The sequence below is a fragment of the Canis lupus genome, chromosome 24, assembly GCF_048164855.1.
Source record: "Canis lupus baileyi chromosome 24, mCanLup2.hap1, whole genome shotgun sequence".
Taxonomy (NCBI): Eukaryota; Metazoa; Chordata; class Mammalia; order Carnivora; family Canidae; genus Canis; species Canis lupus.
In genome coordinates this window covers 44,984,733-45,011,203 of record NC_132861.1, presented here as the reverse complement: position 1 = coordinate 45,011,203, position 26,471 = coordinate 44,984,733, and the positions used below count along the sequence as shown (strand labels likewise).

The following is a 26,471-nucleotide window of genomic DNA, read 5'->3' as shown; positions in this document are numbered from 1 at the left end:
TGGCTCAGACTACACACAGATACTCATTTACTCCTCATGGCACTGCTCTCTGGTTGTTAGAAAAAAATTAAGTTTCTGAAATTAAAAGCCGAAGGTGAACCCCAGCAAGACTGGAAAAGTGTGAGATTTAGACTGTCACAGGCGGCTGGATTTTCCCATGTGGGGTTAAGGTTTCAATGGTAATAAATGTCAATTTATTTTGTTAAAACTCTTAACCTCATCTGGAAAGAACTTCTTGGTTTATTGTCTTTTGTTTTAGGGTTGTTTTGTGAAACCACAAAAGGTTATTTTGTTTAGTACACAAAGGCTATCTTAAAATGCTTTGTTCTGAGATGAATCTCACTATGGTGGATTGTTCAACACACAGAAGCTCCCCCCTCCAGCAAGCACCCCTTTGCAACGTGCTTTGCAAACCCTGTCTCTTGCAGGTGGAGTGTGTGTCTCTGGTGGCGTCTGCCTTCGACCTCTGGGAATTTGGCAACAGTAGGCTGGGAAGATGCCAGGCAGGCTCACTGGATGGGAGGCCACATGACGAAGGACAGGCCCCTCTGCCAGCGCCAACTGTCAGACTGTGGGACTACCTCCAGCCAGACACAGCCATGCGAGTGAGCCCAAGTGAAACCAGCTAAGGACCTGCCCAGCCAACAAAGTATTATGAGCAAAAGACTGTGGCTTTTTTAGGCCACTCAGGTTTGGGGTGCTTTGTATCAGGTAGCAAAGCCTAACTGGTGCACCCACACATATAACATTGAGCAAAGGAGCCAGACTCAGTGTGTCATACTATATGATTCCATTTAGATAGATTTCAAAAATCAAACCAGATGCTGAGGGGGCCTATGGGATGTGGGTTCTAATGAGCTGAGTGGTTCTGACAGGCTTGTGTACTCTGTGAAAATTCTCCAGGGCCTGGAGCAGGTGCCTGGTTACATTCCTCTGGAGGATCCTCTGCAGCCAGAGACTATCAGCACTCTTGCACAATTATCTCTGCTGTGAGCACTTACTCACTCAGTGAATCCCTGTCCAGGAACCTGCATGTACCATGTATTGTGGTAAGGGGTGGGGGGTGTCCTGAGAACCAAGCTGACACTGTCCCTGCCTTGGTAGCACTTACAGTTTATTACCGGAGAATAAAAGGCAGTGCAAATAAATAGCAGTTAAACAAATATGATTAAAAAAAGAAAGATGACTTAAGCACGAAAGATAATATCAAAATAAATGCCAAAAAATAGCACACAGGGGCGCCTGGCTGACTCAATCAATGGAGCATGTGACGCTTGATCTCAGGGTTGTGAGTCTGAGCCCCATGTCAGGTGTAAGGTTTCTTAAAAATCTTAAAAAAGAAAAAGTAGCACACGGTTGGCTGCTAAGTGAATTGCATAACTAATTCTCTGTAGTGTGGCTTCTACAGAACAACAAAGACTTTCACTTTGTTTCTGTTTTTTTTCGATTGCAGGTGAACTTGCCTGCCTTTTCCTTTTAAAGATTTGACTGACATCTGCTTGACTCCTCTTAGCAGCACATCATTAATACACCATGCCCAGCAACCACATAATGACTGTCAGTTCTGTAACTCTTGTCATTCTACGAAATTGAGTAGGGTGCACTGCTCATTTTACTCACTATACCAGAAAATTGCCTCTATGTTTTACAGAGCAGCCATTGTCAATATTTTATGTAACATTTGTGGTACATAGCATAGAATTTAGATACCAACTGACTCAACTGGAATCAAACAGATCCTGAGCCCTTACGACCAAGCCACAGTGATGCAAGCAGAGGCCTCAATTACCACTTGGGCCACAGAAGACTAGAATTGTGAAGCTAGAAGCAACGGCAGGATCAGGCACTATTTCTTCTTCGGTCACATTCCCAGACCTAAAACATTTGTGTTTCTTGAATGTCGAGTGATAGTGATTTGATGGGGTAAGTAGAAACACGTTCATTTACTGAATAAAAATTATAAAATGGAATAATGTGGAGCAGTATTTCAGCACAAGGATTTATCCAAAGGTCACGATTAGAGATACACAGGCCTCATTATGGATAATGTACTGCTATTCCAAAACTCTGTGATAATAGGAAAAAGCCATGCACGGGTTTCATTATTTGAAAAAATTAGATAAGAGGAGGAAAAAGTCTATTGTGGAGCACTGGTTGATCTTCTCTGCATCTGTTTCCATGGAAACAACATTGGACAAATAGGGTTTGTGAAAGCCCAAGAATCATGAGGTGTCTCCGAGCCCTCACCTTGTTTTGAGCCTTCTGATGTCTATTTCCATAGAAACCAGAGTGGAAATGAGGGCAGGAGCCATGAGTCAGCCTGTTGGGTGGTTCATCCTGGCCAAAGTCTGAGCGCACAGGAGGCGTGGTATAGAAATAAACGAATTTAGAACCAGAAAAAAGCAAAATCCTTAATTGGGAAACACTGGTTTCTTTCTTGACTTGGTTAAATAATGGAAAGACCCTGCCACTAATACAGACATAGACATTTCTCTGCTAATTAGGTAACAAGGAATTAAAAGCATATCTGCACCATGCCCAGCAAGCTGACCACAGCGGGTGAGCCATCAGAGGTGATTTGTGGAGAGTGGCTTGCTCTTGGCTCTTTGAATGCATATGGCTTCAGTTGGGTCGGCCATCTCACACATTATATATGAAGGTGGCAGAAGAGAAAGGAGGTTGTGGCCCAAGCACTCAACAGTATGCCTCTGTCTGTGGAATACAAGGTCACTTGAGGGAAACCTGTGTAGAAATTGAGTGGTTCTAGGTCCCATCACTTTCTATTGTAGCTACATCATGGTATGTACCTCTCCGTTTGAAGTCAAGTTTTACCCTGCATTGATATGCCTCCCCAAGCCTGTGTGCCCCATTTTTGTTAAAGGCATCACCATCCTCCCAAAGTCACCTCAGTCTTCAGTTCCTGATGACACACCCTGGTAGTGAGCTCCACTCAGAAGATACTGCCTGTTAAGTAATTCTAAGCTTTCTGGATCTTCAGTTAACTTGAACACTGAGGCCAGATGAATCTTCTTGGAGCACAGCTCTGTTCATACCCCTCCTGGGCATATGACAATTCAGTGGTCCTCCATTTCCCGTAGCCTGGCCGCAGAGCACCATTGCAGCTTAGTCTCCCACGCTCCTGCTTGCACTGCCCATACCAACCCAAAGTGACCCATCCTTGGCTGGGTCAGGCCTGGGTTCTGGGCTTACACCACTTCTCAGCCTGATGTCCACATCTCTGCAATGGAGCTCTGCACCCTAACGGCTCTAATACCTCTCTTATTTGCTAAGTTTCTTCCTCTGGTTTTAAATAAAAGTTCTTTTTGAAAGACTCTGGCCTTTATTAGTTGGGGTGAATACTAAGTTGGGGTGTCAGTATGAATCTGACAACCAGATATGATGATGGTGGTAACTGTCCCAAGCCTGGAACCTGGGTGGCAGCAATGGTGGGTTGATGGAAGTGGGAAAGGTTAAGGGGTAAGGTTTGAGACCATGTTAGGTCCCTGGAGCTCCTGTACTTAAAGAACCCATTTCAGGGAGAACAGGGAGGTGGGGACAGAAGTTCAGAGGAGCCGGCCTGTGGAAGCCTCCTGTATCAACCACATCTCCTGGTTTCTCTATCGCATGCTCTGACATCTGGGGCCTTGCTGGCCCTCGGAGGACTGCCTCTCCCACAGCTAGCCAATTCCTAGAGACAGTGAACAACTCCCTTACAAGCACACCTTTCAAAGGCAAGCTAACCAATCCAGAGCCCACACCCCAACCACCTCCTGTATCAGACTGTCATGCTCAGGGCCATAATCCACCTACCCTCATCACCCCAGGACCAGGTGCCAGACAACCAGGGACAGCCCCTAGGCCCCGGAGCCCAGTGAAACTATTCAAACCAGCCAATCCTAAACCTGCTTACCCTGCCTCACTGGATCCTTCCTGCGGAAACCACAATAAATGTTCTTGGCCACATTTCCTTTCTCTTCCTCTGCCTCCTGACTGACTCTGGTGCTCCCTGTATAGCTCCCCAGGTTGCAGCTGCCCTTGCCTCTTGGGAACTGTGAGTAACTTTGTTAAAGTTAACTTTCTTTTTTTTTTTAATTTAGTTTTTTAAAATTTAAATTCAATTAACATATAGTGTATTATTAGTTCCAGAGGCAGAGTCGAGTGATAGATCATCACGCGCCCTCCTTAATGCCCATCACCCAGTTATTCCATCCCGCATCCCCCTCCTATCCATCAACCATGTTTCCTATAGAGTCTCTTATGGTTTGTCTCCCTCTGATTTTGTCTTATTTTTCCCTCCCTTCCCCTATGATCCTCTGCTTTGTTTTGTAAATTCCACATATGAATGAGATCATATGATAATTCTTTCTGATTGACTTATTTTGCTTAGCATAATATCTAGTTTTATCCATGTCATTGCAAATGGCAAGATTTCATTTTTTGATAGCTGAATAGTATTCCAGTATATGTGTGTGTGTGTGTGTGTGTGTGTGTGTGTGTGTGTATACCTCATCTTTTTTTATCCATTCTTCTATCAATGGACATCTGGGCTCCTTCCATAGTTTGGCTATTGTGGACATTACAAGCTATCTTTTCAAAGACACTTGTCTTCTGTTAGCCTTACTGAACCTCAAATTTTCTACTAATACACTATATTTTAAAACACCTGAGGCTAGGGGTACCTGGGTGGCTCAGTGGTTGAGCGTCTGCCTTTGACTCAGGGCATGATCCTGGGGTCCCGGGATCGAGTCCCACATCGGGCTCCCCGCAGGGAGCCTCCGTCTCCTTCTGCCTGTGTCTCTGCCTCTCTCTATGGGTCTCTCATGAATAAATAAAAACTAAAATCTTTAAAAACAAACAAACAAAAAAATAAAACACCTGAAGCTATATCTTTATCTAGGATTCCTCTATGGCATCCATCTGCCACCAGAGTCAGAGACGGAATGCCAGGTGCAGAAATACCAATATAGGGCAGCCTGGGTGGCTCAGCAGTTTAGCGCCGCCTTCAGGCCAGAGCGCAATCCTGGAGACCTGGGATTGAGTCCCACGTCAGGCTCTCTGCATGGAGCCTGCTTCTCCTTCTGCCTGTGTTTCTGCCTCTCTCTCTCTCTCTCATGAATAAAAAAATAAAATATTAAAAAAAAAAAGAAATACCAGTATATGTGGTTCTCTGTAGCCAGGTGTGGTGGGCCCTGGGGTTATGCTGAGGGCTGAGGTGATATTGATGTTGTTGATCATAATTATCACGCCAATAATAATGAGAGCTAACATTCACCAAATGCGTAGAATGTTGCAGAAACTGTGAAAAGTGATTTGATGTTAATTATTCCCTAGTGATGCCAGAACATACAGGGATGTTATAAAAGCTACTGATTCAATTTTACTGCCTGCTACCTTTCTTTGGATACTCATGTTTCTACCCAAGGCCTTGTTTTGGTAAAATGCATCTAAAGAGAGTATCATATTGAGGTCTATGTTGAAAATTATATGAATTTTTATTTTAAAGGAACAAGACCCGATTTTCTGCTTTCTGCATTGATGCTGCAGAAATATGGTTTCAAAAACAGAAAAAGAAAAAAAAAACAACAGAAAAAGTCTAGCTCTTCTGTGTCACAGTCAACCACATGAGATGGTCACTGGGTCTGAGTTGACTGCAGCTATCTGGGGGTGGGAGAGGTCAACTGCAGACCCGCCCACCAGCCATCTTCCTTCCTGTACCTGACCAGCTTCATTTCCTCAGGAGAGTATGTGCATATGTCACTGGGCCACAAGGAATGGGTTGGGGCAGAAGAACTGATAAGATAAAATAAAACAGAATTAACTCCAGTCCTTAGGAAAAGATGAAAAAACCCTCTTACTGATTTTATGAAGTCAGAGTATAAATTGTAATACTTAAAGTCATAAAGACTGTACAAAACCTGTAAACCAGTGGTTCTCAAAGTGTAATCTGGGGAAACTTTGGAAGCCTTAAGACCTCAGAGGGTCTATTAAGTCTAAACCATATTCACAACTACAATATACTTCTACATCAAAATACATAAAATATAAATAATATATCATCATTTTAATAGTAATAATACTTGCCTTTTTTACTCTCATTCTCTTATGATACAGTGAAGCTTTCTAGAGGCCACATGATATGCGATGGCATCACTCTGATAGCTAATATAATGTATATTTGAGTATTCTTGGATTTTCTAGAAACTTCTAAGGCTTAGGGTATAAATACGTGTTCTCTGTTCTCTTGTGCTTTTGCTAGCTGTCTTAGTTGCATCTACTATAACTGATATAACTTCATTATCACTCAATATATCATTATTTTGAAATCAGATCTTTCCTTGCTCCTATGTGGAAACAGTCTATGAGTACACTTACGGTTTTATTTTGGAATAGTATTTTTATAATTTTTCAAGAACTTTTCTAAGATTTCTCTAAAATTGTTACCTTAGGGGTGTCTGGGTGGCTCAGTCAGTTGAATGCCTGCCTTTGGTTCAGGTCATGATCCCAGGGTCCTGGGATCAAGCCCTTCATCGAGCTCCCTGTTTAGTGGAGAGCCTGCTTCTGTCTCTGGCCCTCCTCCTTGTTTGTGCACTCTCTCAAATAAATAAAAATCACTTATTCTAAAATAAAAGATAACTTGTTTATAGTATTATTTTCTTATATTTGTAAGGATGGATGATTGGCTTAAAAAGAGAGATCAGAGGATCCCCTTTCTCAGCTCAAAGCTGTACCATTTAGATGAAAAGATGCTGAGAAAAATGAAACTGACTTATCAGGAAGTTCTCTGACTCATGGAAGGGAAGGATGTATTCCAAAAAAGCTGAGCAGACTGCAAATAAACGGAATTACACGGAAGCTATCTTTCCCACAGTTTTATAGATGTCAACAGTTTGCCTTATTGTATTTTATGGAACAAAACTTTTTTGGATAATATTATTATGCCACTTAAGCTGAGGTATAATTTTGAGACTAATCAATGAGAATTGAAAAAGGATTTGAAAATTTTAAACATAGATGCAATGAGTTGTTTTTTAAGATTTTATTTATTTGAGAGAAAGAGAGTGAGTGGTGGGGACGGGCAGAGGGAGAGGGAGAGAGGGAGAGGGAGAAAGAGAGAGAGAGAGAAAGAGAGAGAGAGAGGCAGACTCCCTGTTGAGCAGGAAGCCAGATGTAGGGCTCAATCCCAGGACCTGGAGATTATTACTTGAACCAAAGGCAGATGCTTAACCACCTGAGCCACCCAGGCACCCTGCTATGATTCTTTAAAAGTCAAAAATTGAACATTTGTTTTGACTTTTTTTCAAACTAGAATTAAAAAGCCTCTGCAGCTGTGTGATGAGTATATGGGAACTCTGTATTATTTTTTTCTGTAAGTCTAAAATTATCTCCCCACCCAAATTATTAAGAAAAACAGAGCCACTGAGGAACCCTGAAGGGTAATTATTGTCTTGGTTGAAGAAACATACACAATAGCCTTGTAGAGGTTATACTGCTGAATGCCTGCTGAATGGAAAGTTAACAAAAGAAATTATAGCATGCTACATTCCAATGAAACAGTAACTTGTTGAAGCAAAGATTAAGTTGCAAACATGAAGCTTGAATTAATTAATATCTCATCTGCAGAAGTATACCTGGACTTGCTATTTGACTTGTATTCATCCGGTATCAACAGTTAACTACTCATCAAAGATTGTTTGCATAGAGATCTTTTTTGTTGCTTGGCAACAAAACATAAGTGCTGCTAGATGAAATATTAATGTATTGACTTTCATGGTTTGTCCTGTGATAACTATACTGATATTTACATTGATGGTACAGATGCAACAGAGGGTAAAACCACTGGTGTTCTAGTGTCAATCAGGCAGTGCTAACAAACATAAGTAGCAGTCATTGTATTCTCCATTGCCACTACAGGTAGACAGATAGGTAGATGGATGGATAGGCAGATGGTAAATAGATGGACAGATAAAAAAAAATGACAGATAAATCAATGATAGAAAGATGCTGCATAGAGTTTCATTTAAGAAGGTCTTTGATGATGACCACCTTGAATGGATTAGTAGGCTAAGCATCCAACTCTTGACTTCAGCTCAGGTCATGATCTCAGGGTGTGGAACTGAGCCTCGTGTTGAGCTCTGTGCTGAGCATGGAGCCTGCTTAAGATTCTCTCCCTCTCCCTCTGTCCCCCGCATCCCATCCCCAGCTCATGTATGCATGTACTCTATCTAAAGAAAAAAAAATGTCCTGTTGAAGCAGCAGGAATTTGATTAAGTCTTGACTCTTGTGGTCTGCCTTTTTACCATTCTGTGTAACAACGTGGGATATACATGATGATCATCTTGAAAAACATTTGTGAGATAATCTGAGTTACAAGTCTAAGCAGGCAATTTTTTCAAGGAGCACCATTTTTAATTGAAAGAATGATAAACTATGGTTTTTCAGACTTGGGTGTTTAGTAGGTATTTTCTCAAAAATTAATGAGGTGAGCTTGTCATGTCAAAGAAAACAACTGATAGTATCTATTATCAATAATAAAATTTGAACTCTCAAGAGAAAACAAAAATTAAAAAAAAAATTTGTTCCTGCCACTGTGAGCTTAATAGCTTTCTAATACTTAAAGACTTTTCTGATGAGATCAGTGGGGATATTAACTAATGCAATATTTGGATGTTTTATAATGAAATATGGCAATACATGGAAGAACTGCAAAGCTGAAAAACCATTATTTCTCAAATGATTTATGCACAAAAATACAAAATCATGCATGGGTAAAAGAGCTATTGAAAGTATAAAACAGAAAAAAAGTATAAAATAGGATGTCAGCAAGAATGGTGAAGTGACTTCTGAAAATCCATTCCTCCATAAAAGCAAGGAAAATACTGGCAAAAATTGTCCAAATCAAATTTTCCAGAACTCTGGAAATTAACCAATGGCCTGTGACAATCTGAAGGGTACTTATTCAAGAAAAAAAAAAAAAAAAAAAAAAAAAGGCTAATTGTCAGTATGAACAGCAAATGTTGTGGCATTTAAACTTCCCTATTCCTCTCTGTCCCTAGCTCATTGAAAATTACCAGCCCTGCAATCAAAGTGAAAACCAGCAGCCAAGCAGTCACTGAAGGGAGCAGATGGGCTTTGAGCTCTCCCCAAACCCCATTCTGAGAGAACTGTCATTATTTAACCTATCTGTCAAGACCCTGGGATACACCCCTCTTACAGGGCTTCTATTTATTTGATCTGAGAGCTTGCTCAGTTGTCAACAGCCTTGTCCTCAAAGGCTTATTGAAAGCACACACATAATAAGCCAATGGGCTAAAGAAAAAATCACAAAGAAATGCAGAAAATATTTTGAGATAAATGAAAATTAAAACGCAACTTTCCAAAACCTATGGGATACTGCAAAATCACCACTCCGAGGGAAATTTATAGGGTTGGTTGAGGCTATGACAGTCCATGTTAGGTGAGCCTGGCACACACCTCTGTCAGGTAGGTCTCCTTTTGTTTTTATTTATTTATTTTTTTTTTGTTTTTTTCCTTTTGTTTTTATTTAAATTCCAGTTAGTTAACATACACTGTAATATTAGTTTCAGGTGTACAATATACTGATTCAACAATTCCATATATAACCCAGTGCTCATCACAGCAAGTGCACTCCTTAACTCCAATCACCTGTGTCCCCCATCCCACCCCCTCCCCTTCTAATAATCATCACTTTGTTCTCTCTAGTTAAGAGTCTGGGGGATCCCTGGGTGGCTCAATGGTTGACTATCTGCCTTTGGCTCAGGCTGTGATCTCGGAGTCCCAGGATTGAGTCCCGCATCAGGCTTCCTGCATGGAGCCTGCTTCTCCCTCTGTGTCTCTGCCCCTGTCTCTCTCATGAATAAATGGGTTAAATCTTTAAAAAAAAAAAAAAAAAGAGTCTGTTTCTTGGTTTATCTTTTTTTTTTTCTTCTTTGCTCATTTGTTTTGTTTCTTCAATCCGAAATAATGAGTGAAATCATAAGGTATTTGTCTTTGGCTTATTTCACTTAGTATGACATTTTCTAGCTCCATCCATGTCATTGTAAATGGCAAGATTCCATTCTTTTTTATGGCTGAGTAATATTTCATTATCTTCTTTATCCATTCATCAATTGATGGACAGTTGGGCTGCTTCCATATCTTGGCTATTGTGAATAATGCTGCAATAAACATAGGAGTGCATATATCCCTTCAAATTAGTGTTTCTATATTCTTCGGGTAAATAACCAGTACTGTGATTACTGGATCATATGGTAGTTCTATTTTTAAGATTTTGAGGAACCTCCATACTGTTCTCCACACTGGTTCCACCATGTTGCATTCCCACCAACAGTGCAAACCTACCACATCCTTGCCCACTATAGTATATATATTTAATGCCTACATTAGAAAAAAAGAAGGCATTCAAGGCAATAACCTAACTTTACACCTTAAGGAACCAGGAAAAGAAAAGCAAAAGGAAGGAAATAATAAAGATTAGAGCAGAGAATAGAAAAAAAAAAACAGAGAAAATCAAAACAACAATATGAAAAGTTGGTTCTTGTAAAGATCAACAAAATTGATAAACCTTCAGCCAGACTGGCTGTCTTAGTCAGGTTGGACTGTAATAACAAAATACCACAGACTGAGTGGCTTAACCAATAGCAATGTATTTCTCACAGCTCTGGAGGCTGGGAAGTTCAAGATCAAAGTGTGGGCTGTTTTGCTTTTTGATGAGAGCAGAACTCTCTTCCTGGCTTGCAGACAGCCATGTTCTCTGTGTTCTCACATAGTAGTGAAAATGTTCTGTTGTGTCTCTTCTCATAAGGGAACTATTCCCATCTGATCAGAAGCCCACCCCTATGGCTTCCTTTAATCTGAAGTACTTCCTTGGAGGCCCTGTTTCCAAATTCACCCACACTGCAGGTCAGGGCTTTAGTATAAGAATATGAGAGGACACCATTCAGTCCATAGAGCTGACCAAGCAAAAGAGACAAGACTCAAATTACTAAAATCAGGAATGAAAGGCAGAATGCTTCTGATCTTACAGAAAGAAAAAGGACCATAAGGTAATACTATGAACAACTGTATACAAATCAACAAATTAGATGTCTTAGATAGAATGGACAAATTCCCAGAAAGACACAGATTATAGAAACTGACCCAAGAAGAAATTTTAAAAATTTGGATAGATTTATAACAAGTGAAGAGATCAAGTCAGTAATTTAAAAAACTTCCTGCAAAGAGAAGCCCAGGTCCAGAAGGTTACACTGGTGAAATCTAACATATGTTTAAAGAAGAATTAACATAAATCCTTCACAAACTCTTCCAAAAAAATAGGAGAACATGTTCTAACTCACATTATGAGGACAGTATTATACTGATATAGAACTAGAGCAGGAGATGTATATAATTGTTGATCACTATGCTATACACCTAAAACTAATATAATATTGTATGTCAACTATATTTCAAGTGAAAATAAAAAAAAACTAAAGATATCATAAGAGAAGTCACACTGCAGTCTGATATCTATTATGAGTACACATACAAAAATTCTCAACAAAATACTGGCAAATCAAATCCAGTAACATATAAAATTATAAATCATGATAAAGCAAGATTTTTCTCAGAAACTCAAGGGTGGTTTAAAATATGAAAATCAATGTCATACACTTTATTAACAGAATGAAAGTAAAAAAACCTCACACGATCATCTCAACTAATGTGGAAAAACGTCTGGCAAAATCCAATACTTAAATTCTGGAAAGAATGGCAGTGTCTCAGCCTGATAATGAGCCTCTATGAGAAACCCACAGCTAATATCACACTGGATGGTAAAAGACAGAAATCTTTCCCCTACAATCAGGAAACTGACAAAGGTGTCCACTCTTAACCACTTGTATTCAACACTGTACTAGAAATTGTAGCCAGAGTAATTAAGCAAGAAAAGGATATAAAAGACATCTAGATTGGAAAGGAAAAAATAAAATTATCTGTATTCACAGATAACATGGCATTGTGTACAGAAAATCCTAAGGAACCCATGACAAAACAAAAGAAACAAAAACTCTCCAGAGTTAATAAATGAGTTCAGTAAGGTTTTGGGATACAAGATTGAAATACTAAAATCAATTGTATTTCTATACAGTAGCAATGAACAATCAGAAAATATGATTAACAAAATACAAAAGAGAAAAAAATACAAAAGAGACTAACAGATTTTAACAGAATAAAAAAAGATTTGTTGGTATGGTGTTTATGTTGCAACTAACCTTTAATAAACGATCACTTGTCCAATTTTGAAGTAGTATCAAAGAAAAAAATCTCTATCCAAAAAGGCTATTAAAATACTCCACCCCTTTCAACTACAATGTATTACAACAGATGGAATCCAGAAGAGGATTTGAGAATCCAACTATTTTCTAATTCAGACATAAAAGAGATCTGCAAATAAAAAATACAATGCTATCCTCTTAACACTTTTTTTAGGAAAGTAATTTTTTTTTTATAAAAAATATCTTGTATTAACAAATAATGGGTTGCTTACTGTCTTTTAAAAAGTAATAAATACATTTCATCAGTTTTGTTCTTTCTAATTTAGTAAATGTTGATAGGCAAAATACACATAAGCAAAAGCTCTTTAGAATCTTCAGTAATTTTTAAGAGTGTAAAAATGTTCTGAAACCAAATTAACTTCAAACCTTATGTAAATATTATATATATTTTTCTATGTATAAAATATTTAATAATTGGCTCAGAAGGGCATGAAACTCTTGATCTCAGTGTCATGAGTTTGAGCCCTACACTGGAAGTATAGTTAGTTTACTTAAAAACAAAACAGGACATGAAGACTCCTAACTCTGGGAAACGAACTAGGGGTGGTGGAAGAGGAGGAGGGCGGGGAGTGGGGGTGACTGGGTGGTGGGCACTGAGGGCTCAGGGTACTTGATGGGATGAGCACTGGGTGTTATTCTGTATGTTGGCAAATTGAACACCAATAAAAAATAAGTTTATTATTAAAAACAAAACAAAATGAAACAAAACAAAACAGGGTAGTCCGGGTGGCTCAGGGGTTTAGCGCCACCTTCGGCCCAGGGCATGATCCCGGAGACCTGGGATCGAGTCCCATGTCAGGCTCCCTGCATGGAGCCTGCTTCTCCCTCTGCCTGTGCCTCTGCCTCTGTGTGTGTGTGTGTGTGTGCGTGTGTGTGTGTGTCTCATGATTAAATAAATAAAATCTTTAAGAAAAAAACAAAAAACAAAAAACCAACAACAGGGGTGCAGTTGGCTAAGCATCTGACCCTTGCTTGATCTTGGCTCAGGTCACGATCTCAGGATCATGGGATGGAGCCCTGTGCTGTTGTCAGGCTCTGCGCTCAGTGAAGAGTCTTCTGGAGACTGGAGACTCTCTCTCTCTCCCTCCAATCCTCCCCCTGCTCGTGCTCGCTCTCTAAATAAAATCTTTTAAAAAACCAAACCAAAACAAAAAAAATTTAATAATTAAAATTTAAATGAAAAAATAAAGTCTTAGGAGTAAATCTAGGAGACTACACATCAAATTCAATGTTCAGGGAAACCTTAATCAGGATAGAAACCCAGAAACTGTGAAAGAGTCAATTTGTTTAGCTTTTAAAAAATTTTTAGGATTTTTGGCAAAAGATATTAAAATAAGTCAATGAATAAAAGATATCTTTCAGTTTTTTGCAATGAAGGTGAAAAATGGTCTATATCTGTAATGTACAGAGAATTCACATGAAGTGACATGGAAAGACAAACACAATTTTAAAAATAGGGAAAGGCCATGAATAGGAAATTACAACATATCAAATTCAAATATCCAATAAAATAAACATAAAAGACACTCATACTACGCAATGGAGATGAAAATTAAGATAACAATGAGATAGCACTTTATCAAGAGATTGGCAAAAAACAAAGAGTGATTGCACCTATGGCTGTGGAGATGGAGGGAAAAGTTTCCTCCTCTGCTCTGCTAGTGCAATCTGAATTGTACAGCCTTTTTGAAGAGCAATCTGGAAAAATCTTTTACAATCAAAAACACACATACACTTTTCTTGCAACCTAGCAACAAAAGCCCATTAAATAAAAGTACCAGTAAATAAGGATCTACTTACAAAGATATTTACTGCAGCATTGTTTGACAAAGCAAAAATCTGGAAAACTGTACATCTATGTATGGCATTAAAAAAGAATCAGTTTGGCCCCTGGCTGACCTAGAGGGCTTTTCAGAAATTAACAAGAAAAAAAAGGCAACAATGTATATGTGTGTGTCTATATCTATATCTATGCTATCTCATTTTGTAAAACCAGTATTGATGAAAAGATACGTGGATATGTGTACATATATGTGTATTGTGTGTATGTATCTTACAAGAAAAATGTGAAAGCACATACACATACTGATGTGGGTCAGGGGAGCAGCAAAGGATAAGCTTATAAGCTTATGCTCTCTCCTCTGGAAGACATCTCGCCTGCTTTCCTGACCACACCTTTCTCTTCATCAAGCCAGTCCTCTTACCTTTCGCCTAGGCTAGGGAAGTCCTGTCAAGACAGGTATGTTCCAATATTCTTGCTGTACTTGGAATTCGTATAGCACTTGCCGTTTCTATCATACCCATGAATCTATAATCATATATTTGTTTTCTATTATTGGTTAACTGTATGTTTGTCTACATCTGTCTCATGAGAGACAAAATCGTGCAGTGGTTAATGGCATGGACTGGGGAATCAGACCACTGGGTTTGATTCCAAGGTTACTTCTTACTTACCACTTACTTAGTTCTTAGCTGTGTGAACTCAGCAAGTGCTGTATTTTCTCTGTTACCCCATCTGTGAAATAGGACTAATAACAGTACCTTTCACAGGCCTGGTATGAGCAAATGAGTGAGCACATGTATGGCACCTAGAACACTAGAACAGTGCCTGGCACGTGGTGGTGCTACAACCGGGAGCCGCTGTTATCAGAATCACAATGATCTCACCTATCCAAATTTTAAACTCTGGGAGGTATCTTAAGCCACAGAAACTCTTTTAGATTTCTTTTGTATCCCTTCGTCATTATTTCCTAGAATAAATGTTATTTCAAAGCGCTCAAATATTTGTTGAATAAATAAATAAAGGACTCATATTTGAGAAATCTCTAGAGAAGGAAATTGCTGAGCATTTGATTGTCACTTACGTGGCAACCAGCAAGTAAATGTCTGTGGCTGATCTCACCTAGCACTTAAGTCTGTTTTGTCAAGAGGAGAGAATATTTGTCTTCAAACCCGTCTTCTCAAACAGCACAGGAAGGCCTTTCTTCTCCACTTACGAGCTGCACACCTCACCTTAAACTGTCATAAGGAAACAGGCCATTTGCGGTAGAAACCCAGGCCTCAGGGTTTCCTGGGGCCTGTGATTTACTGGCAGCTCTTTGGGAACATATGACATATGCTTAATACAAAAATAAATTGTATTAGATGATACGTTTGTTTCAAGTCCCTGGTGGGATGCATTCAAATGCTTACACTGCAGTGGTCATCTCCCTGTTCTTGTGTCTGTACTGGCCAAGCTTATCTAATGATGCTTGTATGTCTTTGGAGGTTTAAATGGGTCTAAGGGCTTGTGGGCCAGGAGAGCAGAGGAAGCAATTGTGAAAATAATGAAAATGCTGGTCCTTCTGATGCCGCCCTTTCTCTCTGCCTCTCGGCCGGATTCTTCCCAGCAGCATTGTAACATGCTTAGGCTTCTCCCCCATCAGAACACAGGAGAACGAGAATGCCCTGCTTAGCTGCTATCTATCTGCCCTCTTGCTCTTGCTCACATCAGATTTGTAGGAAGAGCTGCATATACTTGCCAGCTCCGTTATCCCACTTCCCACCTGCTCCCCAACTACTCAGTTTGGCTTTCGCCCCATTAGTCTTCAGAAGGGCTCAGCAACTGCCCTCTGCCCAGCACCCTCTCACTTCTCATTTCACGGGTCACTCTGCAGCTCTCTACGGCTGACCAAGGCCTCTCCACGGCACCCCCACCCCACTTCCTCCCCCTGACCTCCAGGTAGCTTTTAGTGTCAAAAAAGAGGGCGTAACTTTCCATGCCTTTCTGCTACCTGTACATTGAAGCATATACATTATTCATCAGGATGCGTATTTATGTTTGTTTTTTTCTGAAATTGAATTGTAGTGTTCACAGAACTTTGCGAGTTCCTTTTCCTATTTGACTTTGTACCCTAGACAGTCTTGGAAGTCAAAAAAGCAATTTTTAAATTTTTGTAGGTAAATGTATATATGTCACACATGTCCAGCACATCAGGACAAGTTGTCATACTTTTAGAAATTAGAAAAATAAGATTTTGCATCTGGAAGTTCTCTTGAGTTTCCAGGGGACTAGGACCAGAGGCCACAATCACAAATGCACAGATATTAACTTGATTTAGGGCAAAATGAACATAATTTCCCTTGGCTTCTGCCCACACCCTGATAGAGCCATTTTATCTTTGGAAGAACGGAGCAGGTCACTAAAAACACTGGCTCTGTCACCTGTGTTTTGGGTTTAAATATTAAATTAAGAAAATATTTTACATAGCTAAGCAAAATGACATATGATCATTTTATATGATCATATAAAATAATTTTACTTGGGAGGTGGTAGCCACATTCCAACATCTTGGATGGACTTGCTCAGATGATCTCTGGAAGTTTCTTTTAGTCCAAGTCTAGGCATCTTTCACTTTCCTTTTTCTTTCCAATTTAAAAAGTCATATCTGCCCTTGGAGAAGGGTGAGTGTAACACAGACAGCTTAGCCTTTCCCATGTTGCCCTTGCTAACAGTGTGGTAGGCCATCAGGGTCACGAGGGCGGGAGAGTCCAGGACCTGCTCACCAGAGTTCAGCCCAAAAAGTCCTGTTTTGGCCCCAAATGCCGGGTCCTTTCCTTACAATTTCCCAATTAAACGCCATCTAAGAATCCTCTGAAAATTCTAATGATCACAACCAATATCTTCAAACACTACCCTTTTAAAATAAAAATCTGCACAAGATAGCCAAAAGTCCAGAAAATTAAAAGATCTTTATAGGGGTGCCTGGCTGGCTCAGCTAGTGGAGCGTGTCACTCTTGATCTCTGGGTTGTGAGTTTGAGCTCCACACTGGGTATAGAGACTACTTAAAAATCAAATCTTAAAGTACATAAATAAATAAAAGATCTTGATCGTCCTTCATTTTTAGTAGACTATAATTGCTTCCACAGGTATAGTTCACAAAGTTGGAATTCCCATCGTTAACAGAACAGTTAAATCAAATGAATTTCCCCCTGTGATACAAAGGGGTTGACAGCAACAGAACAAAACAAAAAATCCAAAGCAAACAAAAGGCCAAAGAGGTAACACACAAGGGGAGGAAAGATAGATCTCAAGAGGGGGACTTGTGGACATGATGACAAAAACTCACTGGAATCAAGATATTAACTTAAAATATAATTTAAAACAGAACTGAAGGGCCAGGCACAGAGCAGGTGTCTTACCACAGTCCTGAGAAGACAGAGTCAGGGAGCTGGGTTCCCTCTGGCAGCTGGCAAATAATGGCCCAGAGGCCAAGATGCTTGCTTTTGAAAGGCCAGCAAGCTGAGAGTAAGTTTTACATCTTTAAACATTTGAAAAAAAAAAGTTTAGTGACCCACAGAAATCAAATGAAATTCAAATTTTAGTGTTCATAAATAAATTTTACAAGAACACAGCCACATTCATCCATTTACGTATTGCTGGCAGCTCCTTTGTGTTACAGTGGCAGATCTGAGTGGCTAAAACAGAGATGGGGTGCCCTACAATATTTACTACTTTTTACTACTTTCCTCTTTACAGAAAAGTCTGCCAATCTCTGTTCTTTTTTTTTTTTTTTTTCAATCTCTGTTCTAAAGCAGATTTTACTGCCATCGACTTTGTGTGACCTTAGGCTGGTCTCCTCCCCTCTCTGGACCCACTTTCCCAAAGGAAGGGGCCTAGAGAAGGTGCTGGCCAGGCTCCCCAGCAGAGGTCCAGAATTGCACTTGCCCGAGAAGGTGGACGCAGCAAGAGCACCCGCTGGTGCCACCTACAGCTCAGGAAGAAGGTGGCAGGTGGAAGGCTGTCCGTGGGAGGGACAGTCACCGGCAGACCTCAGGGCTATGGGTGGGTGGGGGCAGGGGTAGAGGGGGCGGCTTCGGTAGAGGGCTCATGAATGACCTATCTCCCCCAACTGGTGCCATCAGTGGACAAGATCCTGACTTCTACACACCTTTGAAACCCAGAGGTCACAGCTCCAAGTGGAAACCTATCCTCCACATTCATTTCGGGAGTCATTGCTCCCCACAACCCAGAAGGCACGCAAACCAATTATTACTACTGAGAACTGAAGAGGATAATGTGTATGTTTTTTCTAGGTCTGAAGGAAAAACAAGGAAAAAGCTTATCACCTGAGAAATCCCTCTACAGCCAGTGAGTCACCATTCTCTATACTACTTCATGAGACTCACCCACATTCATTCTGAACCTTCACGCTTTAAAAAAACCAGGTAAGCAGATTTTTCACAACTGAGGAAACCCGTATGAAAACAATGCAAATAAAGGAGTCAAGCAGTTGCTTCTGTCTGCCCTGAAGCAAGACTTTCACTTTAGAGATTCTCACAGGGAGCCTTGGTGCCCAATCTTCCCAACCAGGGGAGGCTCGTGCCCCTTCAAAGCAGAAGATTCATGTTGAAGAACTGCTGTCTTTGAACCTCCCATAAAATCCAGGTGCTGTGAAACGTGGCACCTGTGTGCTGGCTGTAGCAAATCCACCCATGGTGTGGCTGGTGGTCTTCAGAGGTGGCCACCCACAAGTCCTCCCACCTGGAGCCCTCCTGTTGATGGAGTCTAACTGCCACCCCCACAGTCTGGGCTAGTCTTGTGATGTGCCCTGAGCAGAACCCAGCAGAAGACATGCTCTGATACTTCTGAGACTGGAAAAGAAGACTGGAAGCTTTGCCACCAACTGGTAAGGAAGTGTAGGCTAGACGGCTGAGTGATTAGAGGCCACATGGAGAGGCCATGGAGGATGTGAGGCCAACTTGGACACAGAAGGCAGCCACATGACATCCCATGTGAGACCAGCAGACACCCACCCAGCTGAGCTCTAGCCAACTCTCAGAACTGTGTGAAATAAAGCAGCAGGGATTGAAATATCCATTTCTGGACTACCTCTTCAAGGCAGGGAAGAGACGCAATAGTTTCACGCAAGTTTTTTATGTGGTGTCAAGAGCCTCCAACTTACTTCATCATCTTCATCTTCATCATCGTCAGACTCAAGAACACCATCCAGTAGCTCTTCTATAAAGAAAAAAATAAATGAATAACTGAGAATACAGCAGGGAACCTTGGCCAACAAAATCCTTCAGCTGCTGCAGAGACATGTGAACAGGCTAATGAGGATTAGGTGGCACCAGAACATTCAGGTTTCTGGTGCCCGTGCAGCCACAGACTGAGATCATCCTAAGCAGTTTAAACCTCTTTCCCTGTTTTTACCAGAATGCAGTGTTAGTGGCATGGGAAAAGTTAAAAGTCACCATACAATTTGAGAGGAATTTTTTTTAAAATTTTTATTTATTTATGATAGTCACACAGAGAGAGAGAGAAAGAGAGGCAGAGACACAGGCAGAGGGAGAAGCAGGCTCCATGAACCGGGAGCCCGACGTGGGATTCGATCCCGGGTCTCCAGGATCGTGCCCTGGGCCAAAGACAGGCGCTAAACCACTGCGCCACCCAGGGATCCCCAATTTGAGAGGAATTTAGAGGAAAGAAAGTAAGTGAGTATTGCTAGGCACCATGATGAATACTGTCCCACATGTTATTTATTTATTCCTTACCACGATTTTGTTGACTCTTATCCCCATTCTATAGCAAATAGCAAATGGAGGCATAAGGGACTTGTTTATGGTCGCACTCCCATAAGTGACAGAGTTGAGATTCAACTCAAGTCTATTTCTAAATCTCATGATTTTTCCACGGAGACTGAGGTAGGGGCCATGGCAGGTTGGGTTCCTGAAGGCTCCTGTGGTGCACCATTAGATTGTAAAAGAGTTCATAAAGGAGGGATAATAGCAAAATGGAATCAGAGAAAGAATGAGCCTCTGTTTCTTCATCAGTGAAAGGGGTATCAGAGCATCTACTTCCTAGGGTGGTTGAGGGGATTTTTACAACACACCAAAACTAAACCACCTGGCCCAGGGCCAGGGACATAGCAGGTTTGTTTACTTTCTCCTCTATGAAGCCTTCCCTGATCCCTTACTGAACAGTTACCTCTCTCTCCACTGAACATACTCAGCATTTTCTCTAGTTAGCACTGTACTAGAGTAGTACTAGACAGCACTGTAGTAGATAATAGTACTAGACAGGCACTACGGTAGATAGTAGTACTAGATAGTACTATAGACAGAGGTACTAGATAGCACTGTAGTAAATAGAAACCCCAGGACACCCATCATCCTTGACACGACCGTCATTTTAAAGGAAAGGACTCCATTGACTTGGCTGGATCAAGGCCAGTAGGACACCACCATCTGGCCCCACCTCAGAGGGGCCTGCACGCTTCCGTGCATATCATGGCCCCACTGCTGTCAAGAAAACTACACTGCAGGCAGGGGGAAATGATGTCATCCTGCATTTGAGCTGAAGCTCCGTTACCTGGCTTCTATCACTTCCTGGCACACGAGAAGCACTACTCCATGCCACCTGCAGCAAATGCCTATCAAACAAGTGGCTTTCAGAATGAGGTAGCTGCTATATTCATCAATTACAAGCATTTCTTTTTCAAATATGGAATGCCCTCTCTCACTTTTTTAAAAAAAATCTTATATGTTTTGTGAGGCCCTAGGTTGGTCCAGCCACATCCTTTCCCCCGAGCCCACTGGCTTGGATTCATCCTCTTCCCCGAACAATCCAGTCCTGTGAACTGACGTACCTTATAAATCTCAGCTCCAAACAAAAACAAAAACAAAAACCAAACCCCAAAACAAACCAAAACAAAAAAACCTCAGCTTCTCCTCTAGAGCATGATGGGGCCATCATCAGCCCTGTTTCCCATAGATCCCTGGGTTGCAGCACAACCAGCCACCCTCATTCCAGTAACTGACAGCACCTAGTGCTGGAGCTGCCAGTATCCTTCCTTCCCTGAGGACCCAGCTGGTGAAGCTGGCTCTGCCCTGCTCCTATCCTCTCTTCAGTGCCTGGCTAGGATCTGCTGGGCCCCCCTCGCTGGGGGCCACCATCATGGATATACCTCCCTATTGTTGCCGGTCGTCTCTGCTCGTCATGTCACCAGCTTTCCCTTAAGTTTCCCGGAGTAGTTCTTCCCCACCTGTGGGGTTAGGTTCCCAAAATACTAGAATTTTTCCATTTGGAGACCTTAAAACTTTGTAAGAAAAATAGTGCTAGAGAACTGATATGTTTGAATGTATGGAAACCCATATACATGTTTTAAGTGTATACTAAAACAAGAAAGTCAATCAATAAAGACTGGCAATGCCATTTTTGTCTCTTAAACCAGTAAACTGCTACTAATTCAGACTCTCCTGTTAATATCCATTTGAGGATGAAGCCTGGACTGGGTGGAAACTCCAGCTCTCTCCTCTCTGGCTTTCATCACCATGCTGGTACATTCATTCATTCTGAGTCCATGCTCATGACACATATCCTTAGGTATTTGTGTGTGTATGTCTGGTCCTCCATCCAAACATTCAATGACTTTCTAATTTTGTTTCAAAGTAGCAGACTCCTAAGGAATCGGCTCTGGGGACCTACCACTTTCCCATGGATCCAGAATAACTTAAGTGCTTGAGATGAAAAAAGAAATGCTTTTGACACTCTTTATTTAAACAGGAACGTACTGAGAGAGGCAGGTATATCTGAAGCCTTTCCTGGATACACAAGGTTATAAAGCTTGAGCTCTGCCCATGATAACTTCTTGGCAAGCATATCCCTCACGTAAATGTCAACTGACCCTCCCTCTTCACATTCTTCAGCATGCTGGCTCAAGGACCAGTTTTAAATAAGAGAAAGATGGTTTTGGACAGAATGCAAGACAGAACCTCCCTCTGTGTCTTGGCTCCCAGAAAGGAGGGAAGACTGACAAGGAAATGGAGGTGGGTGTGTCTCAATAGACTGAAACACAGAGTTAGCTCTGAAGAAGATTCACAGCCCAAATGTGCCCCTGAAGCTGCAGGGGACCCCTGGCCTGAGAGGGAGGTCTCAGCATGGCTGATGAGCATGAAGCAGATAGGGACAATGGTACTGCATTCCCCCTCTTCCCAAACTGTTGCCTACTCAAAAAAGGTTAAGGAGCAAGCTCAGCCCCAACTGAGGCTAAGTATTTATTTAGTGTTATTTTGTAAATACGCTTGCCCAGCAGAATTGCTGGGCAATTGGGCTCAAAGTCAGAAATGAAGCTGTTGCAGGGGCACCTGGGTGGCTGTCAGTCAAGCATCTGCCTTGGGCCCAGATCATGACCCCAGAGTTGGGCCCAGGTCATGACCCCAGGGTTCTAGGACCAAGCCCTGTGGGTCTAGAACCTCCCCACTTCTCCCTCTGCCTCTGCACCCCCCCCAACTCCTGCTCTTTCTCTCTACTGCATGCATGCTGTCTCAATAAATAAGTAAGTAAGTAAATAAATAAATAAATAAATAAAATCTATAAAGAAAAGAAAAAAGAAATGAAGCTGTTGCATAGGCTCAGTCAGTTAAGCATCTGTCCCTTGATCTCTGCTCAGGTTACGATCTTGGGGTCCTGGGATGGAGCCCTGTGTCAGGCTCTGTGTTCAGTGGAAGGGTGGGGTCTATTTGAGATTCTCTCTCTCTCTCCCTCCCTCCCTCCACTCATGTGCTTTCTCTCTCGCTCTCTCTCTCAAATAAATAAATTTTAAAAAAGAAAGAAAGAAAGAAAGAAAGAAAGAGAAAAAAGAAAAGAAAAGAAAAGAAAAGAAATGAAGATGTTGCAGAAAATAAAGTTCTATTCCTTGCTTCCCTGAGTTTGGGATGAATCATTTTTGCTCTGTAAGAGCCAAGGGAGAAGATGCTCATATGGAAACTGGCCCCAGGCTGAAGGAAGCCGGGTTTCCCACCTCACTGGCTGCTCTCCCAGCTGCTTCCAGTTGATTAGGAACCTCTGATGTCCTCTCTCTGCCTCTCCATTTCTGCGAAAGTCAGAGGCAGGGATATGCCACTTTGGCTGCATGTGGGGATTATCTGGGAGTTTTAAACACTATTCACACCTGGAGTGTGAATCCAGTTTTACTAGCATGGGGTGCTGCCCTGGGGATTTAAAAATCTCCTCAGGTGACTGCTACATGTGGCTCAGGCTTCTTTGAGTGAATGGCTTCTGGCCACTACCTATTTCTTGGCCTTGCTTAAGCTGCTGACTTGGGAGTAGAGATCAGGAGACTCATTTTTCACCTTTGCTCATGTGCTGAGTGGGACCTGAGCACCTGGACTTATAGTGATGTGGACTGCAGAGTGTCGGGAAAGGGCATGTAGAAAGACAGAAGTGACAACCTTAGCCCGGGATGCTGGCAGTGCTCATGCCTCTGACATGTGAGCATGTGACATGTGAGCATGTGAGCATGAGTGACATGTATGAATCAGGACCAAGATGTCAGGAGTCCACAGAAGAGCCAGAGCTCCCCGTCTATCCTGGTCCCATCCAAGGTTTCCTGCACCTTCTTTTCCTGCTTACTATGGGATGTAGATTACCAATGTGATGGATCAAAGCCAGAGAGAAAGAGGATCATATTCTCCCGTGGAGCCAGTAGGCAATATAAATTTTTCTTTTTTTTTTTTATTTTTTTTTAATTTTTATTTTTATTTTTATTTATTTTTTATTTTTTTTTATTTTTTTTATATAAATTTTTCTTGAAGGAATGAACACATGCAGGAGAATGATGTTTTATGTAGTGGTACTAGGGAGACCGGCATTTGTTTTCCTTATCCGACCCTAGGACTCCAGGGAAGCCTTATGAGGTGAGGAAAGAATTAGGAGGGGGAGGCCCACACAAAGAGAATATAAGGTTAGAGCAGGTTGTTTGTGATTGCTTTTGAATTATTTTTGTTGACTATAAGCCTAACGTGTGATGAGAGATAGCTGGTCTTGGGACAGACTGGTCTTGACTACCTGGTCAAACTTTTGTTGGTGGGTTCACTTGGATCTCCCACCTCCCTTAAAACCTCTTGAATGAATTCCAAGGCATGACAAGCCCATGTATCTTTCTGGCACATGTGAAAGATGCAAAAGATAGATTATAGATGAACGAACCTGAATTAAGTTGCTTGATGATAAATTCAATCTGGCGGACCATTTCAGCATTGCCTTCTTTGATGAAGCAGCGAAGGATGTCCTCCATTCCCTAGGGGCATTGGAGAGAGTAAAAGTCAATATTTCAGGGTTATTTTGTTTGTTTGTTTACAAGAGAAATTAGTTTCCAGTGGAATACTCTCACTGAAACAACACAAAAAATCCTTTTTTTGGGGGGAGGGGGGGTATATACAATAAAAATTCCTCTGCTCAGTTCTAAATATTTTTTTAAAATTTATTTATTCATGAATGAATGAATGAATGAGAGACAGAGAGAGAGAGGCAAAGACACAGGCAGAGGGGGAAGCAGGCTCCCTGTGGGGAGCCCAATGTGGGACTTGATCCCGGGACCCCGGATCGTGACCTGAGTCAAAGGCAGATGCTCCAGCAATGCACCACCCAGGCATCCCAGTATTACATATTCTGTTTATTCTTTTTATAATTCACAGTTAAATTATTTTACTCTTGGTTGAGTATCTGACCTAATTATAAAACATTTAGCAAACAAAAAAACCTATTGTACAGAGAACTGGGGATTGCCAGAGGGTGGTGGAGGGGGGATGGGTGAAATAGGTGAAGGGAAATTAAGGGGCATGAACTTCCAGTTAGAAAATAAATAAGCAGCATGGAGATAAAAAGTACAGCATTGGGAATATAGTCAATAATGCTGTGATAATGTTGTATGGTGACAGATGGTGACTGTACTTATCTTGATGAGCACTGGCTCTTGTACAGATTTGCTGAATCACTATATTGTACATCTGAAACTAACACAACACTGTATGTCAACTACACTAAGATAATAAGTGAAAAAGAAACTATTGTAAAATTTTACTCCATACGTAAGTATTCCCTTTAGTTTGGGCAGTATGTTGTTTTGGGAGGTGGCTTCTTTCTTTTGATTTCTTTATACTCTTCCTTCTGGATTTAAGCACAAAATGAAGAGTGAAACCATATCTGTAGAGAAGTTAGTAAGTGGAACCTCTTTTTAAACAGCTATCATTCTTTTTTTTAAATATTTATTTATTCAGAAAGAGAGAGAGAGAGAGAGAGGCAGGCAGAGACACAGGCAGAGGGAGAAGCAGGCTCCATGCAGGGAGCCCGATGTGGGACTGGATCCCGGGTCTCCAGGATCATACCCCTGGCTGCAGGTGGCACTAAACCGCTGTGCCACCGGGGCTGCCCTATTATTCTTTTTCTATCAAAAGAATTACAAAGTTACTACACTGTGCATTATTTATTTTGTTACAAACCACTAGCATCAGAACTTTCAGTACTAACAGAAGGACAAGGAAATGTAGAGGTAAGATACTGACTCAAGCACAGATGTCTGTTTCCCGTCTTCCCTCTTCCTCTTCCCTCTTTCCGGGAGAGAGATGTGGATGAGCATGGATGGCAGGAGCTGATGAGGCTTCTTGCCACCACAATGAATCCAAAACAGAGGAAGCAGAGAGAAATGGATCTAGTGACATGTGAACCCTGATCAAGCTCTGCCTGAATCTTATGCCTGAACTTTTCAGTGGAATGAGCCAGTATTTCCCTCTTTTAATGTAGGCCTGTTTGGAATCAATAGCAGAATCTGAATCAAAGACAGGCCAAGTACAGTTTTGAACATGGTGAATTCCTATCGTCTAGAACAGAGCATTACCTCCTAGAGGGTTAAGTTTGGATTGTATCCGAGCTCCCTCAGGAAACTGTGTGACCTTGGTCAAACTGCTTAGTTCCTCCCAGCCTGTGACTTCAACTCTAAAATAAGGATGTTAACTCGAGTTAACAGGAAATTTTTAAAAGATAAAGAATGTAAATTGGGTACCGGTTATGTTGATGCATGTTTGTTAGATGCACTGAATTGTATACGTAAGGCCTGTGCATTTCACTGCTCATAAATTATACCTAAAAAAGTCCTATCTAGTCCAGCTGCTGGCATATAACACATGCTCAATAAATAGTGCTTGCTATTCTCAGAAGAATTTGGTGGCTCAGAAGAGAGATCTGGTAGCTGAAGCCGAGGGAGTAAACAACATTCAGAAGAGTGAGAGGCTTAGGACTGCATCTTGAAGAACAGGAGCATTAACTGATAGGCAGAGCTAGGTAAGCGCACAGAGAACCTGAAGGACAGCTCTGGATG

General features: G+C 41.3%; 1 protein-coding gene and 1 long non-coding RNA gene across 7 annotated transcripts in view; one reads left to right on the top strand and one right to left on the bottom strand.

Annotated features, from left to right (window-relative positions):
- The window catches only part of ARMC9 (armadillo repeat containing 9), a 147,473-nt gene that overhangs the window by 51,259 nt on the left and 69,743 nt on the right, over window positions 1-26,471 (bottom strand). For all 6 annotated transcript variants that reach the window (XM_072796654.1, XM_072796656.1, XM_072796657.1 and 3 more), the window contains 2 exons: window positions 24,305-24,395; window positions 19,278-19,333 (listed from right to left, as the gene is read on the bottom strand). In XM_072796654.1, the coding sequence (XP_072652755.1) occupies window positions 19,278-19,333; window positions 24,305-24,395 (147 nt within the window). The remainder of the gene's footprint in view (window positions 1-19,277; window positions 19,334-24,304; window positions 24,396-26,471) is intronic.
- Window positions 3,984-22,984, top strand: LOC140616175 (uncharacterized). Its single transcript, XR_012016702.1, has 2 exons — window positions 3,984-4,051; window positions 18,409-22,984. It is a non-coding gene; the product is annotated as an uncharacterized lncRNA (long non-coding RNA).